The 18,511-nt window shown below is 37.0% G+C and overlaps 1 protein-coding gene across 2 annotated transcripts in view; it reads left to right on the forward strand.

Annotated features, from left to right (window-relative positions):
- The window catches only part of avpr2ab (arginine vasopressin receptor 2a, duplicate b), a 37,004-nt gene extending 24,541 nt beyond the window's left edge, over nucleotides 1-12,463 (forward strand). The window contains exons 5-6 of one of the 2 annotated variants that reach the window (XM_056449310.1): nucleotides 1,047-1,695; nucleotides 6,565-12,463. In XM_056449310.1, the coding sequence (XP_056305285.1) occupies nucleotides 1,047-1,695; nucleotides 6,565-6,767 (852 nt within the window). In that variant the 3' untranslated portion in view covers nucleotides 6,768-12,463. The remainder of the gene's footprint in view (nucleotides 1-1,046; nucleotides 1,696-6,564) is intronic. The other variant, XM_056449311.1, reaches the window with a different exon arrangement.
- The last annotated feature ends 6,048 nt before the right edge of the window (nucleotides 12,464-18,511 follow it).

The raw sequence follows: 18,511 nt of genomic DNA on the forward strand, positions 1-18,511 counted from the left end.
TATTACAGTTTTATATATATATATATATATATATATATATATATATATATATATATATATATATATATATATATATATATATATATATATATATATATTTGTTTTTTAGAAATCTGTTAACTTGTTTTAAATTAAAAACTGAACCCTACAGGCAAATAAAAACTGGCCATCACATTCATCTCACCTCAGTCAGAATTTGCCCATTTGAATAATAGTAATAATTCAAACATAATAATAATAATAATAATTCAACTTTTAGTCTTACAAACCCCCCAAACCCCCCTTGGCTATTTAATTTAACTTTCACCCGTTCCCACCAATGTCAAGTGCAAACCTACCCCCAAAATGACATGCCAGTGACTCATGACCCCCAATATCCTCTAAGGTGGTTATAAATGTATAAACCTTGCACACAATAGGGCACACAAACCGGTAGGCCCAAGTTTATTCATCATTTAATTTTGAAGAACGCCACTCGGAGACCATCCTCTATGTTTAGTTATAGCCTGTATTTATTGTTAATGTACGTGAGTGTCATAAAGGTGTCAGAAAGTTTAACCTGGTGCCATAAAATCAATGTGCTGTGTCTTTAATATAACGTAAAACCCCAGAGGTGTCAAAAACAAAACAAAAGACTGATGGCTTGTTTTTTTTATGTAACTATTAACTACTATTTTTTTCTTCTGTAGGTTATGGAATAAATATTAAAATATGATCATTCTAATAGTTTAATAAAATTAGTTGGATTTTTGGAAATCACCAAATGACCCCCCTCGATGTCCCTGAGGGGTCCCGACCCCAACTTTGGGAACCATTGATATAGAACATTCTAGAACATTGATTAGGCACAATTAACTGAACTAAATGTAAAACTATACAGCAAAAAAACTCCACCAAAGCTTTTAAGATTATCAAAAAACACTTTGCAATTTCATTACATTTAATTCTACATCACAGTTATGTTTTCAGATAAATCCAATGACTGTTTTTTGCTCAGTTCTATTGTATAATTGTAAATAATCTGATGATTCTCTTTGTGATCTCAGGTTCGCATCTTCAGAGAAATCCATGACAACATCTACTTGAAGTCAGAACGGGTGGTAACTGCAGAATTTAAGAAGAACTCAGTCTTCTTCCACTTTCCCCGGCGGGAGGGTGGCAGGGGAAGGACGAGAAAGAAAAACGAGAGAAGCAGACAGAGCAGACACAGTCAGCAAGGCGAAATCAGTCTCAGTCAAGCTCACTGCAGCCGCCCACATCATGCTGGACAAGAAGAGTTCTCCTCAAACCTATACGATGAATATTCGCAGACTTTACCCTGCAGGAGCTCTGTGTGTGAACCCTGCTTTGGGCCATGCCCCTCTTCAGACTCTTCCATCCCAACTCACCTGCAAAACAGCCCCAACAATCTTTCAGACCCTGCCCATTCTCAGTCATTATCAGCAAATAGCGTGTGTGCATTGGCTGGACACACGGAGAGCTCTGGAGCTTCTGAACTGTGGCCAGATGTGCTTCCAGATGCTTTTCCCCCTCCGACTGAGTATTCGCACCCGCCGCCTGTTCCGGGTGTGACAAAAGCCATGTCTAAGACGGTGAGGATGACTCTTGTCATTGTGCTGGTCTACACCGTCTGCTGGTCTCCTTTCTTTATTGTTCAGTTATGGGCCGCCTGGGACCCCAACCCACCAATCCAAGGTCAGATTCAACAGATATAACAGATGAATATACATGTTCTGTACAGTCACAAAATAGGGCTATGTGGGTGCTAAATAACCAAATCAGGCTCATTCTGAAAACGTACCCCTATATACATTTCTAGAGACCGCCAAAATACGTCCACCAGAGGCCGCTGTGTACACTTTTTGAGATCTCAAATTTTTTCGCAAGTGCCATTAGTGCCTGCTGTTTTCACGTACATCCAGCAGAGGCGGCTGTTTACTGACGGTTTAACTGACTGACCGATCGACTGACCCACCCTCCTCCTTCCCCAAACCCAACCAAAAGTGTTTTCAAAAGAACAGATTGACCTGCCCACCCACTTCCCTAAACTTAACCAACAATTTTAAAAAGTAAACTAGAAAAAGAAAAGCCCTCGCCTGATTTTTACCACGTTTTCAGATTTTACCACATTCTTACCCTGTTATTTACATGTTTATTTTATTTTTTGGCTCCTGTTTTTGTCTTACTCACTTTCTGGAACCGTTCTTCACCATACTCGAACCCCATAGCGTCATGGTCAACTCCTCTCTGCGTCTCAAGTCCACCAACGTACATGGTCAGCTAACTAGACAAACCGCGAGTAACAGCGGGAAAGCCGTCCATACGGAGGTAAGCAGTCAGCTGCTAATCTCGATAAGGAATGGCATCATACCACCCTGTAGCTTTCATTTTAAAAATGAAATACAGCCAATATGCAATACAGCCAAAATAAAATTCTGGCTACATAATCCGCAATCTCCAGAAACGTATATAGAGCTACGTTTTCAGAATGAGCCCATATTGTAAATAACGCTACACATTTTTTAATGAGGTAATAATTGGTGGAGAAATACAAAATTCCTTTACAATCTCAGTTTTTTGCCAAATAAAAATAAAAATCAGCAAACCAAATATAATATAATGTAGATAAAGCACTGAAGAAATCACAAAGCTCAATAACTGGGGTGGCAGTTCTTGGAAATCTACCTTCCTGCAGAGATTTGTTCCAAGTACAATCAAAGACACATGAATCAGTTCATCATGGTCCTCGGATCTGCTTGGAAATTGTGGGCAGGTGTGTTACAGCTTGGCTTAAACTACAGTGTGTGAGAGAGGAGGTTTCCAGGAGCAGAAATAATCAATCTGTTTTCTTCTCTTCGTTATTTAACTGTCCCCTGCTCTCTTTCCCTTTAACACATGAACAGACAAACACCTGCTCGCTCTCATGAGTGTCGGTTGGTAATCTCATTGGTATTTACACCTCTGTATTAGCCGGGACTTTCTGCACAGTTTGACCGGCCACCTGGTAACCAAATCATTTTGAAACATCTCCACAAGCTTAGCCATTCAGCTGTGCTGTACACTTTAATCTAGTAAATAGTTTTAGTGATTGAAACAGGATAAAATAAAACAAATTCTGAAAATTATATAGGAAATATGATATTCTGAAACTACTGAGTGAGCAGCAGCAAAATCAAAGCTGTTCCGAAGCCAAACTAAGTACTAGCATGGTGTACCTAATATGTAAAAAAGTTCAAACAAACATAGTGGTGGGAGATTCAGAAGTTTGGGGTCAGTAACTTTGAATGATGTTCTGCTCCATTTGAAAGGTATAGTTAAAATGATATCATTCATCCATTTCCCTTCGACTAGTCCCTTTATTCATCAGGGGTCACCATAGCGGAATGAGCCGCCAATTTATTCAGCATATGTTTTGCACAGCGAATGCCCTTCAAGCTGCAACCCATTACTGGGAAACATCCATACACACTAATTCACACACATACACTACGGCCAATTTAGTTTATTCAATTCACCTGTACCGCATGTCTTTGGACTGTGGGGGAAAACAGAGCACCCGGAGGAAACCTACATGAACACGGGGAGAACATGCAAACACCACACAGAAATGCCAACTGACCCAGCCGGGGCTCCAACCAGCAACCTTCTTGCTGTTAGGCGACAGTGCTAGTCATTGAGCCACCGTGTCGCCCCTAAAAATCATATCACAACATATTAATAATTTTAGCATAATAAAACATAGTGTATTTGACAGTGTTGTTGTTTTTTCAAAACACTCTGGTACAGGGAGAATGACAAACCAAATTATGCAACAGGACAATAAATACAGCAAATAACTAAATCAGACACAGGTACGGAACATAATAAGTTACTATGGAAACAGATGAGAACAAAACAAGGTTATAGAAACTAAGAGCCTATGAAATTGAACACAACTGTGACAGTAATTTATTCCTGCTATGGCAAAAACAGAAAATCTTTAGAAATCATTCTAATATGCTGAAGAAACATGGCTTATTATAATCAATACTGAAAAGAGTTAAAAACAGAAAACAGCTGTTTAATATTTTGATGTATTCTTTGATGAATAGAAAGTTTAAACTGACTTCAGAAATGTTTTGTAATATTCTAAACGCAATTTAATACGTCTTTGTTGAATAAACGCATTATGTTAAAATATAAAACTTTCTGACCCCAAACTTTTGAATAGTTAAAGGTGCAGAAGGTGATTGTCTTCAGAAACATTTTTTGTTTTGTTGGTTGAAATTCTCTTCACATTTCAATAGTACTGATTAAAGTAAATGATCTAAGGCTGCATTTACACTGCAGAACTTGATGGTCAATTCTGATTTTGTGACTACATCCGATTTTTTTGATGACCTGCTAACATCATATTTAAAAAGTGACCCGTATCCGATCGTCTGCATTTACACAGCACACGGCAAAGGTGCAATGACCAGGAAAAAAAAAAAGAGCGGGCGCTGACTGACAGCTGATAACAAAAAAAGCGTTTTTTTTTTCTCTATTGCTGTATGTAATCTGTTCGCAGCTTTTGACAAGCTTTTTTTACTATAGTTTATGACAGAAAGGTTCTCATTTGGCCGTCTTCTTTTGATATATAGACTTTTTAAAACCTTTAGACATCTTAATGTAACGTCCATGGCGTGATTTATGCACTTGATGTATGCACTAGTTTTATATTAGCTAGTTTATATTGGTTACGTGGCGGACATTGGCTCTCTCGCTCTCGTTAACATGCTTAAATACCTGTGCTATATGACAATATGAAAGCTGTTAATTCCTCGTGTATGAGATTTACGGTTTGAGACTCTGCTGAAGTCTTATTCTGAAAAGAAAGTGTCAGACTTGACGTCTTTCGCTATGGTTTATAATGATGCGTGACTCTCATTGACAGGTGAAATCTACCTGCTTACACTGTAGACACGAGGGCACAGATCAGATTAATATCGGATAAATGTCCACATATGAACAAGGCCTGAATCTGATTTGAGTAAATCGGTATCCATGTGATTTGTCCTGCTTACACTTTCATGGGTCATATCCGATCTGTGCCACATGGGAGAAAAAACATCGGAATTGGGTCACTTGAACAGTGCAGTGTAAATGCGGCCTAAATGTATTTATATGTTTTTTAAATTCTGGATAGGGCATAAGACTAAAAAAATATTCATCCAATTAAAATTTGTCGGGCCGACAATTCCCATAATTCTGATAAGTAGCCCAAACTGTCTGTCAACAAATGTAGATTTGTACATACTCAGCTCTGTTCACACAGACTGGTCCACCGTGCAAACGAGGGAGTGACCGCAGTAAAACCAAATGCTGAATCAAAACTATTTAAAATCCTGAATCAGTATTGGAGTTACTTTTACACGCTGGAGGACGGATGACAACATGGCTGAAGTATTTGTTTTAGACAGGTAATGTTATGTTTTAAAACTAGTTTAATCACTCTGATGCTTATGTAAATTTTGTTCTATTATGAATGGGTTATACGCACAGTGTTGTTCAGCCACTGAAATCTTCCTGCGAAAGATCGATGTGATTATTTTCAATTTCATAAGGGACCTTTTATAGCATCGATAATGTAAATTTTATTTAGTTTAACAACAAAACATCAGTAAATAGCGCTATAGTCTGCTTTACTTAACTGAAGTTGCTTTTATATATTTACCATGCTACTTTGAATATTTGCTCTGAAAAAGCATGCAAGTATGGCTTAGTAATAAGTGTAATTCCTGCACCCCGCCGGCCAACCACTAAGCATACAGTAGTCGCTTTAAGACAAAGCGCATGAAAGAGTGAGACCGGAAATCCTTGCATACATGAAAAATTGCACATTATAAAGCTTTGCTTGCTACACAACTGAAAACATGCTGGATATAATACAGTTTTTCATTCGGAATTGTAGTATTATAAAGTACTATAACGTTTTCTAACTGGCAAATGACATGAACTAGTGGGTTGTTTACTGTCATCTTTAAGGTTCGCATTCGTGATTTCAGGTGGTGTGGCTTTGGACGGTAGGGGAGTGATTGTGTTTCAGAGATATTATGCTAACGGATAGCATTTAGGCAGATCACCTACTGCACTTTTAATGTACTATATGCATGCATTATAGTGGATCATGCTAACTTGTGTAAGTGGAATTGATATACTACTTTTCTAACCAATCAAACAGGAAAAATCAATACTTGCAAGTGCATATTACAATTTAACAAAGCTGCCAGTGCAGTAATAAATATGAATACTATTCATCACCTTAGAATTATAAGGTTCTATCTGACATTTTTGTCAAAATTTAGTTATTGACAAATTCTTATTAAATGACCTTATTTACATTATGGGATGTTTTTTTATAAGTTGTTTACATTTTAAGACTTTTTATTTAAAAAAAAACAAATGTCACACACATACTGTTTGCTATGGAATGCAAAAACTTTGAAGCGCAATATCTCAAAATCATTCAGAATGCAGATAGAAACTTATAATTCCAAGGGCACATATTCTCTGGCTTTAAATCTGCCTTCATCTCTCATTCAGGGGCTGTTTTCACTATTCTGATGCTACTAGCCAGTCTAAACTCATGCACTAACCCGTGGATCTACACAGCCTTCTCCAGCAGCGTGTCCCGTGAACTGCTTGCCCTGCTGCGCTGCCATAGAAGGTCCCCACGCCGAGGGTCCCTGCCAGACGACTCCACCGCAACGCACACATCAACCAACACCAAGGACTCCATATATTGACCCCTGGCCTGACTCTACAACAAACACACACATACCAGCCCACCACAAACACACCACTGAAGTGATAAACTAGACCTTGTCCCAAATGACTCTCAAAGTTGTCCTCAGAGCCAATTTTGGTGACGCACAAATGCAAAAACAATAATCTAAAGGGTGTATTTGAAGTTAGGAATATATTTTCTAATTATAAATTGATGAATTGGACAACATTAGCGAGCTTGGAAACTTCATAGACAAGCACCCTCTCTGTAAAGTGTGCTGAAATTCGCTGTTTGGTAGAGGACTGTATTTTTATACGTCCTACTTTGAAGGCTGTTGGTCACAGGACTAAATTCAGGAACATGGCGGTTATACAATCTGATCAGCAGATACTGATCCGTCAATGAAGACTAAATCACGGTAACACCTTACAGTGTGCTTGCACTAAATAATGCTAAGCTAATGCACTGATAATGATGAGTTAATGTATTATAGAGTCCATATGTGTAGAGTAATCAATCTTTGAATCATATGGAATGATCAGTTGTTGTCGATTCAGTAATCATTAATAATAAATGGTTAAGTTCTTCAAGAGTTATATGTTAAAGTGACAGTTCATCCAAAAGTGAAAATCTACTATTATTTATTCAGCCTCAAGTGGGCTGCACAATATATCGTTTCAGCATTGATATCGCAATGTCTGTCAGCAATAGTCACATCGCAAGATTGAGTCGAGTGGGGATTATAGATGACCAGAAACCACAGGTCAAAACACACAAGATTTGTGGAGAGACTGCGGAATTTAACCATGAGACGAGTGAAAGTTTATAATCTGTGTGTGTTTTAAGGCCTGTGACTATGTAAGCATTTTAATAGCGCATAAAGAAGTTTAATAAAGATGAATTTTAATAAATAATTTATATGACGGACAACGCAATGTAATTTTACATTTGATTATTTGATTTCTGCAACCAAATACTGTTAGAATCTCCTCGGAAAACTCCCTTTTTTAGATCAGAACGCCTATCGGTGCACATATGAGCGCAAATGCCTTTGCTATTTAAACAGCGTGGCGCAAAAAGGACTCTTGTGCCAAGCTGAAACTAGCAAACAACAATTGCGTCGCGCCTTGCGCCACATTGCGCTTGGTGTATGATAGGGCCCTTTGTGTTTAATAGGCCCCATTTACACTGCCAGTTAAATGCAACGCAATTCAGATTTTTTGCTCATATGTGACAGATCGGATCTGTTCTATGACCGTGTAAACATGAAAAAACGCATGCATTCAGATATTCAGAGATCTGTTTCAGGCCTCCTTCATATGTGGAAATAAATCAGATATAAATCGGATATGTGACAATGCGACTATCATGTAAACAGGCTGATCGGATTTATTGAGGCGTTCTGTTTTGTACATCATTAAACTTGTAACAATGTTGTACTTCTCTGCGGTTTAATCGCGTAGAAGGAAGAGCGTGTGCAGAGACGTCGACGCAGTAAACAACAACAGAGAAAACACGGAGAAGGAAAGTGGTCAGTCGCTCCCACCAGACCTGAGGTCTCTCTTGTACCCACAAATTCCTCTGAATGGTGGAGGACACCATATATAAACCATAGGCGCAAGCTGCGTTGACAGCCCTTTCCCCTCCTCTTCCACCTCAAAATCATTTTAAAGTTGGGCGAACTTCGCATCGTGGCTAGTGTGGTGCATGCTAAAACCTGCCTTTACGCATGCGTGACGTCGTAAATTGTTTAGCAAGTGTAAACACATGAGTTGGATATTGGTCACAATTAAAAGAACATGTAAACGAACAGGCAAAAAAATCTGACATAGGCAACAAATCGCAATTGGCCATTAAGATCTGACAGTGTAAACAGGGCCTAATAGACATCTAAACATAGACAGCTTGGCTAAAACAAGGCTAAACTTGGGCTGTCACTGAAAATCTAATAGACATCTAAGAATAGCCCAAAACTAGTCGTCAAATAGACAGACTTTATATGTTTAGTCATTCATTTCTGTTTATTTGATGACTAGTCTAGTTTCTCTGACAGCCCAAATTTAGCTTTGTTTTAGCCAAGACGACTATATTTAGACGTCTATTAGACATCTTTGAAAGACAAAAAAAAAAAACGCTTACTGGGATTACTTTCTCTCTCTCTCTCTCTCTCTCTCTCAAAAAAAAAACTCTAGCACTAAATTGCCTAAGCACAAACAAGTTCCTTTGTATAACTAGCACTTCTTGTGTGTATTACCTCTTCTTGTTGAATTTCTGAATGCCTCCTCAATTGTAAGTCACTTTGGACAAAAGCGTCTGCAAAATGACTAAATGTAAAACCTGTAGCCATTGACTTCCATAGTTGGAAAACCAAATACTATGGTTACAGGTTTCCAGCTTTCTTTGAGATATCTCCGTTTGTGTTCAACAGAAGAAAGAAAGTCAAACGGGTTTGGAATAAGTAAAAAGTTGAGTAAATGATGACAGAATTTTTAGTTTTTGGTGAACTATCCCTTTAACTCATGATTACCTGTGGATTAATACATATTGTTGAATAATACATATTGGTGCCACCATATTGTAAAGTGTTACCAAAATCAGAAGTAACGCTCGGTGCATTTTACAAATGGCTGTCCATTGAGTCACATGAAAGCAGACTGTCTGATGAATAAAGAGGAAGAGGACAGGGAAGGCTTAGGAAGCAAAGGATCAGAGGTTCACATTGTTCTCCATCTTTCTTTCATGTCTCATCCGAATGTTTTCATTGATTATTGTCACGGAATTATATCAGACTTAAAAGCGTGCAAAATGCGATAGTGGGAAGAGGAAAAAAGACTTGTGAACAATGTACGCAGGATGAACAAAAGGTTATCAGGATCTGCTCTGGACAAACACAGAGGACAAGATGCTGCAAATTAGAGCATCAGATATTTAGGGGAAAGTATTCACCACTAGCAAGAATGTTACAGAAATATCAGCCTGTGACCTGGGGAATCAGATGGAGTGGCAGCTTAGTGACTTTCTGAATCATATTTAAACATATATAATCAAATGTAAAGTGGTCAGAAGACACTGTGAATGGATTTGGTCTACAGTATTTGAGTATGAAGTGACTAGAAGTGGATACAGTGGGACACAAAAGCTGAGCAGAATGAAATGCCATTGTCTGTGTTGCTTATATTTAGTGGTTTAATGTATCCAAGTAGAACTTTAGAAGCAATTCATGTGTAATGGATTTTGGTACAAACCACTATACACATATTAAGGGTGTAACGGTAAACATATTTGTACCGTAAATCTTTGGTACAGTTTGGTACGCACAAGCACTAAACAAATGCTGTTTTATCCAAAGCATGAGCAGTACTTAAAGGTGCATTAAGCAATTTGAGAACCTTTTTGACCACAGTCAGCGTGTCTAGGAATGATAATGGCGATATCAAAATAGTGGACGTGCAACTTTAATTTGAAACCTTTATATTTATATAGTTTTTTTACAAATCAATATCATCTGTTCAGTCTTAAGTTCGAGAACCATTTTTTGTGTACCGTTACACTCCTGATATTGTTCCTCGCAATCCTAAAAAGTCATTGTAAAAACTCATTGAAAGAAATATCTTTTTATTTTTGTATGCTTTGTGTGAGAAATTGCTTTTTTACTGCAAGATTTCAAAAGCAGCTGCTACAAATCTTTACATGATATATGTACACTACCTGACAAAAGTCCTGTCGTCTGTCCCAGTTGTAAGAGCAACAAATAATAACTTGACTTCTAGTTGATCATTTGGTAAGTGGCAGAAGGTAGATTTCTGATGAATCATCTGTTGAACTGCATCCCAATCATCACAAATACTGCAGAAGACCTATTGGAACCTGCGTGGACCCAAGATTCTCAGAGAAATCAGTCAAGTTTGGTGAAGGAAAAATCATGGTTTGGGGTTACATTCAGTATGGGGACATACAAGAGATCTGCAGAGTGGATGGCTACATCAACAGTCTGAGGTATCAAGACATTTGTGTTGCTCATTACATTACAAACCACAGGAGAGGGCAAATTCTTCAGCATGATAGCGCTCCTCATACTTCAGCCTCCACATCAAAGTTCCTGTAAGCAAAGAAGGTTAAGGTGCTCCAGGATTGGCCAGCCCAGTCATCACACATGAACATTATTGAGCATGCCTGGGGTAAGATGGAGGAGGAGGCATTGAAGATGAATCTAAAGAATCTTGATGAACTCTGGGAGGCCTGCAAGAAGGCTTTCTTTGCAATTCCAGATGAAGTTATTAATGAGTTATTTGAGTCATTGCAGAGATGTTCATGGGAGTAAAACACAATATTAATTCTTTTTCCACTGCACCATGACTTTATATTCTATACTGTAAATTATTTCTGTTAGGTGACAAGACTTTTCTCAGCAAAGTCAGACCTTACTGTCCTAATTAAATAATTAAAAGCAAAGTCATGATCATATTTAATTTTGGTAAAATAAGCGTAATCTATAGTTATTATCTGTTGTACCTAAAACTTGGATAGGCGACACCATTTTTGTCAGGTAGTGTACACACTAATCCCACCTATTTCAGTTTCACTCACATGTTTGCCACACTTTTAGCGCTACCTCTGATTTCTGCTAGATTTTTGTGCTCAAACTAACGTACGTTTTTCGCATTTTCTCAATCAGGGGACCATTTAAATGCTTCACAGTAACTTATTTGTACAGAAAAATATAATAAACATAAATATAATAAAGATGTGTCGAAAGATTAGGGAAAAATTGACTAATACACTGCAACTGAAGCGCCTTATAAAAGTATTATACACATATATACATGTATGTTTGTAATGCACAGATTCCAGAGGTACTTGATTAGTGCAATTAGAGAAATTCAGTAGTATCTGTGGTAGATTAGGAGGTGTTCACACTCACATTTGTGCTTGCTAATCTTACACATGCAAAATATGATTAGAAATACGCAATTTAAGTATAAATTGATGCTTGAAGTCCAACATTTGCTCTTTAAAAACTTTCAGTCCACACAGCTTGAGAATAAAGAGAGAAAATCCCATTTTAGGTACATTCAAAACTATCACATGGCAATTCGTAGCTTTTTAATTTAGTGGGTAATTCATATGAATTTGTACAATCTCATTTGTTCAGTAGTGTGTATGATTTAGTATTAGTATGATTTGCTCATCCCCCAGTGTTAGTTGGGTTTAGGGGTGGGTTTTGTGCCACACCTCCTTTTAAAAATAGTACATTTTCCTATGACTGAACTTGTATTAATTCATACAAATTAGCCTGACAAAACATAAAATATTTATGTTTCCTTGTGAGATTAAGCTGGTACATTATAGTAATTCTGATAAAAAAAAATAATTGAAAAGAGAAATACATTATTGATTTATCCATAGAGCAGAATTAGTATTAAATCCTATAATGTCCATGAACAATTAGTGATTAGGAAATCAGATGTACTCTATATTTACTCAGTACATCATTGACCTTGATAGCCAAAACTACTAACCATTAGATAGTGATCAAATACTGGATAAATTTGATGAGAACTAACTGCTAGTGAAAATTTTGAAGAGAACCAACTGCTAGTGACTTCTTTGTTATACTCAGTGCATAATGACGAATAATCATGAAATCACATATTTGATACACAGTATAGAAAATATGATGGCAGTGTATAATAAATTGTTTTTTATATTAATTTACTTTCTGATGTTTTGTGCACTTCTTTATCTTCTCAAGTTTAAAATTGACTCAGAACAGCATTTTACAAAATAACCAAAGCACTTCAACAACATAAAAAAAACCTGCAGAAAGCATCCTCCAAACCGTAGCTACGTCTCAGATAGCACACTATACACTTATCCACTATGTACTTATGCACTTACACACTCAACAGCATAATATATGTATGTAGTGTCGTCCCAAATTAAACACTAACGTTTTTTTACTAAGCGGAAATTCTAACTTTTGCTGATGACGTGTCTCAGTTGACAAATTAGCTAAAAAAATGACCAAATACCAAATAATACCTGCCATGAATATAACCGCATTCACCATCAGGAGGCGCTATAATCACTCTTGTAGGAAAATACTGCTTTCACAAACCAAAATAAATTAGGCAAACCAATGTCAGTAGCTGCGTCCCAAATCGCATACTTATGCACTATTCTTAGATATTTGTACTATAAATAGTGTAAGTAGTGCGTTCACACTGAAAACTCGGGTTTGATCACGCAGCAGAAGGGGCGGAGCTATCGGGCGCTCACGTTGGATTACTTTATTTATTTTGGATTGTGAAAACAAAATTCTCCAACGACAATGATTATAGCACCTCCCGATGGTGAATGCGGTTATACTCATGCCAGGTATTTGGGACTTTGTTCATTTATTTCACTAATTTGGCAATCGTCAAACGAAACCGCTTAGTAAAAAAACATTAGTGTTCCATTTGGGACGACACTACATTTATATATTATGCTGTTGAATGTGTAAGTGCATAAGTACAAAGTGCATGAGTGCATAGTGTATAGTGTGCCATTTGAGACGCAGCTAGTGTCTGAAAGCTCTGCCTCTTCCGCTACATAAGTCCGTGAAGTGTCCAACATTCCACTCTTCATTTTATTTACTACAAAATGGCGTAGAATGGTGCATAAGTTTACGATTTGGGAAGCACCTCGTAACTTTTCCTCATACACTTTTCTTTGCACACTTTGGGTTTCTTTTTTTCCCGTTTGTTGAAATTTATCCTCAAACTCAAATAAATTAAACTTACTTTCATAACTAAAGTGGACTTTGGACCATGCAGTTCTCTGTCCAAAAAACATACCCTGTTCACAGTGGTGTATAGTAACTAATTACAAACATTCAAATTTACTGTAATTGAGTAGTTTTTCTTAGAAATTGTAATTTACTTGGCAGTTTTAAAAATGTGTACTTTTACTTTCCCTTTTACTTCACTACTTTCCCTCAACCTGTAGTCACTACTTTATATTTTCTTGTGTTGGCATTACAAAAAATCAGTTCTGTGATTCCTGTCTAATCAAATCGCACAGAAGGTAAATCGCATTTTAATGAACTACCTTAAGACATGCTTTTTGATTGCAGCAGACTGTTTGGAAGCATTAAAAGTGTCCAAGAAGATGTCCAAAATCTCTACACGCATTGACCCAGAGACTGTTTAGATGCATGTCACTGATGAGAAGATAATGGATGTTTATTGTATGATGACTGAAATGGCCTTAAACACCCAGCAGCCACAAGATGTCAAAATGACGTCAGTTTGACGTTGTACCCTAACGTCATGTGGATGTTTCTTTTTTTTTTTTTGGTTGACGTCAAAACTCAACATCAGGCCAACATAAATGTCCAACCTAAAACCAACCAAATATCAACGTCTAATGATGTTACTGCTTGATGTTGTGTGGGCTTTACCACTATGACGTCTATAAGATATTGGATTTTGGTTGCCATACCTGATGAATAAATGTCAGTATTTGATGTCAATGATGTTGGTTTAAGATGTTGGCTCGACGTTGGATTTTAGTCACTTTCTAACAACTTAAAATCAACCAAATATCAACATAATTTGACGTCATTATTGGGACATCAAAGTAATGTTGTCCTTAGACGCTAGCTAGACATTGAATTTTGGTCACCTGACATCACAACCCAAATCAAACCTAATATTAACGTCTTATGATGTCATGTGCCTGCTGGGCTATAACTAGATGCATTACAGAATGTTACGTTTACACACATGCACAAATACATGTAAAGGCATCAGCTTTTAACACCGTAATACTCACTACTCTTAAGTACTTTTGAAAGGTCTACTTTTTACTCATACATTGAGTAATATTTACAACAGATACTTTTACTCTACTACATTTTTAGGCAAGTAATGGTTCTTTTACTTGGGTATGATTTTTCAGTACTTGTTCCACCGCTGCTTGTTCAGCGCTGAATTATATAGAGCAATTCCAGCTGTTGAACCGACTTCCTATTGAGGTTCTCCACATCATCCTGTCCTCTCATGCATTTGTCTTTTATGGATGACCAGCCTTTTGAGAACTTTCATTCATTCATTTTCCTTCAGCTAGTGTCAGAGATTTCAGAGGTCGCCACAGCGGAATAAACCGCCAACTATTCCAGCATATGTTTTACACAGCGGATGCCCTTCCAGCTGCAACCCAGTACCAGGAAACACCAATACACAATCATTTGTAAACACACTCATACACTATACAGTCAATTTAGTTTATTCAATTCACTTATAGCGCATGTCTTTGGACTGTGGGGGAAACTGGAGCACCTGGAGAAAACCCACGCGAACATGGGTAGAACATGCAAACTCCACATAGAAATGCTTACTGGCCCAGCCGGGACTCGAACCAGCTACCTTCTTGCTGTGAGGCGACAGTGCCACCTTTTGAAGAACTTGAAGGAGTTAATAACCACATAAAGATGTAATATTCTTGAATTCACATGCAGATATGGAATGATCAACTTCTGTTGCTATATGGCTGAATGGGTTTTCATCTGGACAACCTGCTGTCAGAGAGTTTCGGTCTCTTCAGAATGGCTCACCATCTTGCGAAGTCTGTAAAAACTGAAAAGTTCACATGCCATATAAAGAGTTTGTTTAGAAAATGTGGAAAATTGTAGGATGTTCTCTAATTTTGATCTCTACTGTCTGTTTCTCTCCAACCCACTGTGTCCAAATCTTTGGCTATTTTTGGTTAAATTAGCTCAGAATCTTTTCTTGTAATGCCTGATGAGATTCCTCATTTACAGTCTCTGCAGATCCTTCAAATGTCCATGTTTGTTCACTCTCCTCTTCAGTTTACTCACTAATGTTCTACAGGTTCTACAAATCTTTAGGTTTGTACTCAATGACCCATAGTTGTTGATTGTTTGTGCTTGTTTTGGATCATTTGCTTCTCGAATATCCAGCCATGGCCCATTATAAGATCTCTAGCAGATGCAGTCTGGTTTTGTTGGATTCTGTTAAAATCCTTGTGTCTGATGCCATATATTTGAACAAAATTTCCAAGACCTCTGGAAGAAAAGTAGGCTTTCAACATTAAAAGTCCAGCAGAGCAGTATATTTAATCATGGACGTTTTTAGCCTTGTTTATATCTTTTAACCCATCTCATGTGTGGCAAAAAGCTCTTTTTTCAGTTTTATCTGACCACAAAATCCACTCCTGTTTGAAGTTCCAGTAGCAGCTGGCGACTGAATATGCTGGAGCTTGATTTTGAACGAGAGCAAAGGTTTTATTTTCTTTGAAACCCTTCCAAACAACTTGTGATGATATAGGTGCTGTTTGATATTTTTTGAGGCATTCTGACTTCCAGACCCAACTCGTTTTTGCACTGCGCAATGTTGTTATAACAGGGGTACTCGGTCCTGAAGGGACACTTTCCTGCAGAGCTTCATCTTGTCTCAACACACCTGTCTGAGAGTTTCTATTTAGCTTACTCTGATTAGCTGGTTCAGAACTAAAGGTCAGAACAAAACAAAATGCATGACTGTACACCGCTGTTTCACCACTCAAATTATTCTTCAAGTCAGCATTATTTCCATTTGATTGGAACATATTGATTACTGTTCTGATGATGGAAATGGGTATTTTTGAAGCCCTTATAAGAAATATATTTTTTGGTTTTGCTGATTGTGATGGATAAGTAGAATTTGGCCGTTGTGTCTCCTCTTATAGTCATGTGAAACAAAGTCATGGCTGGAAAATTGAATGTGTCTAGTCACCCTGGAGTGCTAAAAATTAAGAATGGTTATATTCTTCATGGACATTTCATTCATAAATTCTTGAGATGTTCTCCTTTACAGTTATTTTACTTGAACGAATGAATTATCAAAGGAAAAAGCAATGCAGATTTCTTTTTATACAGCCCTCTGTGCTGATATTTTAATAATGATAGCACAGATAGCAAGGTAAAGGTATTGCCATCCTGTTTTTTTAATGTAATTAGCAATTGGCTATGACATTTACACACTGCTAATGCTTGAATTAAGCAGGAAATGTTGACAATAAAGGTAATTTTATTTTTTTAGTTAAGAGAAAGACTTGTTAGAATTGGATCTTAACTCATTTTGAAGATTCAGAACAGTTTTATGTAATGTTTTGAGTTTGGAGGTTTCCACCTAGCAAAAGAATAGAGCTCATGCTTTGGGTGTTGGCAGCTTTATTAACAACAATATTGTTTATTGCTTCGCTCAGTGACCCCTAACTGTGCTAAAGCTAGTTCTGAAGATATTATTAAAGCAGTTACGGTTTGAACTGCAGAAAATTCTGGTTGTCAAAATTAAGCGACAGAAATTGATTGGCTTTACAAGAGTAAGCTGTTTTCATAAGGTAATTCAAATGAACATTATTAGACGCAAATGGTTCAAAATTAATATTGCTCATGTGTTAACTGTGTAAAATAAGATGACATTGATAAATAAGTTAATGTAAGGGAGTTCAAATGTGTGGAAATAACTAATAATTATTAAGAATTTACACCAATATTTCTTGTGTAGTGTTGAGCATATTACTAGCCCTTTTTAGCAATGCTAGCGCTAATTAAAATATTTATAGTGTTTAATTAGTATGTTTCTCAATGTACACTTAAAAATTACATTTTTTCTGCTTGTTCAAACTACTTAATTAAAATGAGCTGAAACAACACAATTCTTAAGATTTTTTGGGAGGGAACTTAATTAAAAGCCTGTATTGGTTTTCTTTACAGAAACAACTCTTCGTTTACGCACTCTTCAAAGCAGCATTTGGTCAAATTAATAGTATTGCCAATTTTGGATTATGGAGATTTTGCTTTACAGATCAGCTTCAAAAACTCTCCTTCACAAACTGGATGTTATTTACCATGCAGCAAATAGTTTTGTTACTGGTGCGCCATTTAATACTCATCACTGTCAGCTGTATTCTTTATCGAATTGGCCTTCTCTTCAATAACGTCGACAAATTCATTGGTTTCTGTTCATTTACAAAAGTTCGCACTTCATTTGCTGTTTTCAGTTTTCTGCTGGTGATGCTTTTAATCATCTGCAGCAGACCTTAAAGCTCAACACTTTTATTCCACTATCATTCTTAAAAATTCTATCCAGTTAATAGTACAAGATCGTAGTGCTTGTGTTTAGTTTTTCCCTGGTTTTAAATGTTATTATCTGCATCTGTGTAATCATTATTGTATTGTGTCCCTGCTGCTTCATATCTGCTCTGTATGTTGCCTCTTGGCCAGGTTGTCATTGTAAATGAGAACTGGTTTTCAATGGACTAACCTGGTTAAATAAAGGTTATTAATTATTAATTGTTTTATGTTCATTCCACTAAAATTTGTAAAAACAAATATGTTAACTTGACACAGTAGGTAGTGCTGTCACCTCACAGCAAGAAGGTCGCTGGTTTGTATGTATGGATAGTGAGTATGTATGGATGTTTCCCAGAGATGGGTTGTGGCTGGAAGGGCATCCGCTGCATAAAACATGTGCTGGTTAAGTTGGCCGTTCATTCTGCTGTGGCGACCCCAGATTAATGAAGGGACTAAGCCGAAAAGAAAATGAATGAATGAATAAGTTAACTTAATTCCTTCATGTTTTCCAAACACCAATTGTTTGTGTGGAACCCTTATCTTTCAGTGTAAGCATGTGCCATGTTTTAACATACATTTTAGTTGTTGCTACAAGTTTCTGTTATAAAACCACAAGATATTTTATCAAAAATGTAGCTTGC

This window comes from Danio aesculapii, chromosome 23, assembly GCF_903798145.1.
Source record: "Danio aesculapii chromosome 23, fDanAes4.1, whole genome shotgun sequence".
Lineage (NCBI taxonomy): Eukaryota > Metazoa > Chordata > Actinopteri > Cypriniformes > Danionidae > Danio > Danio aesculapii.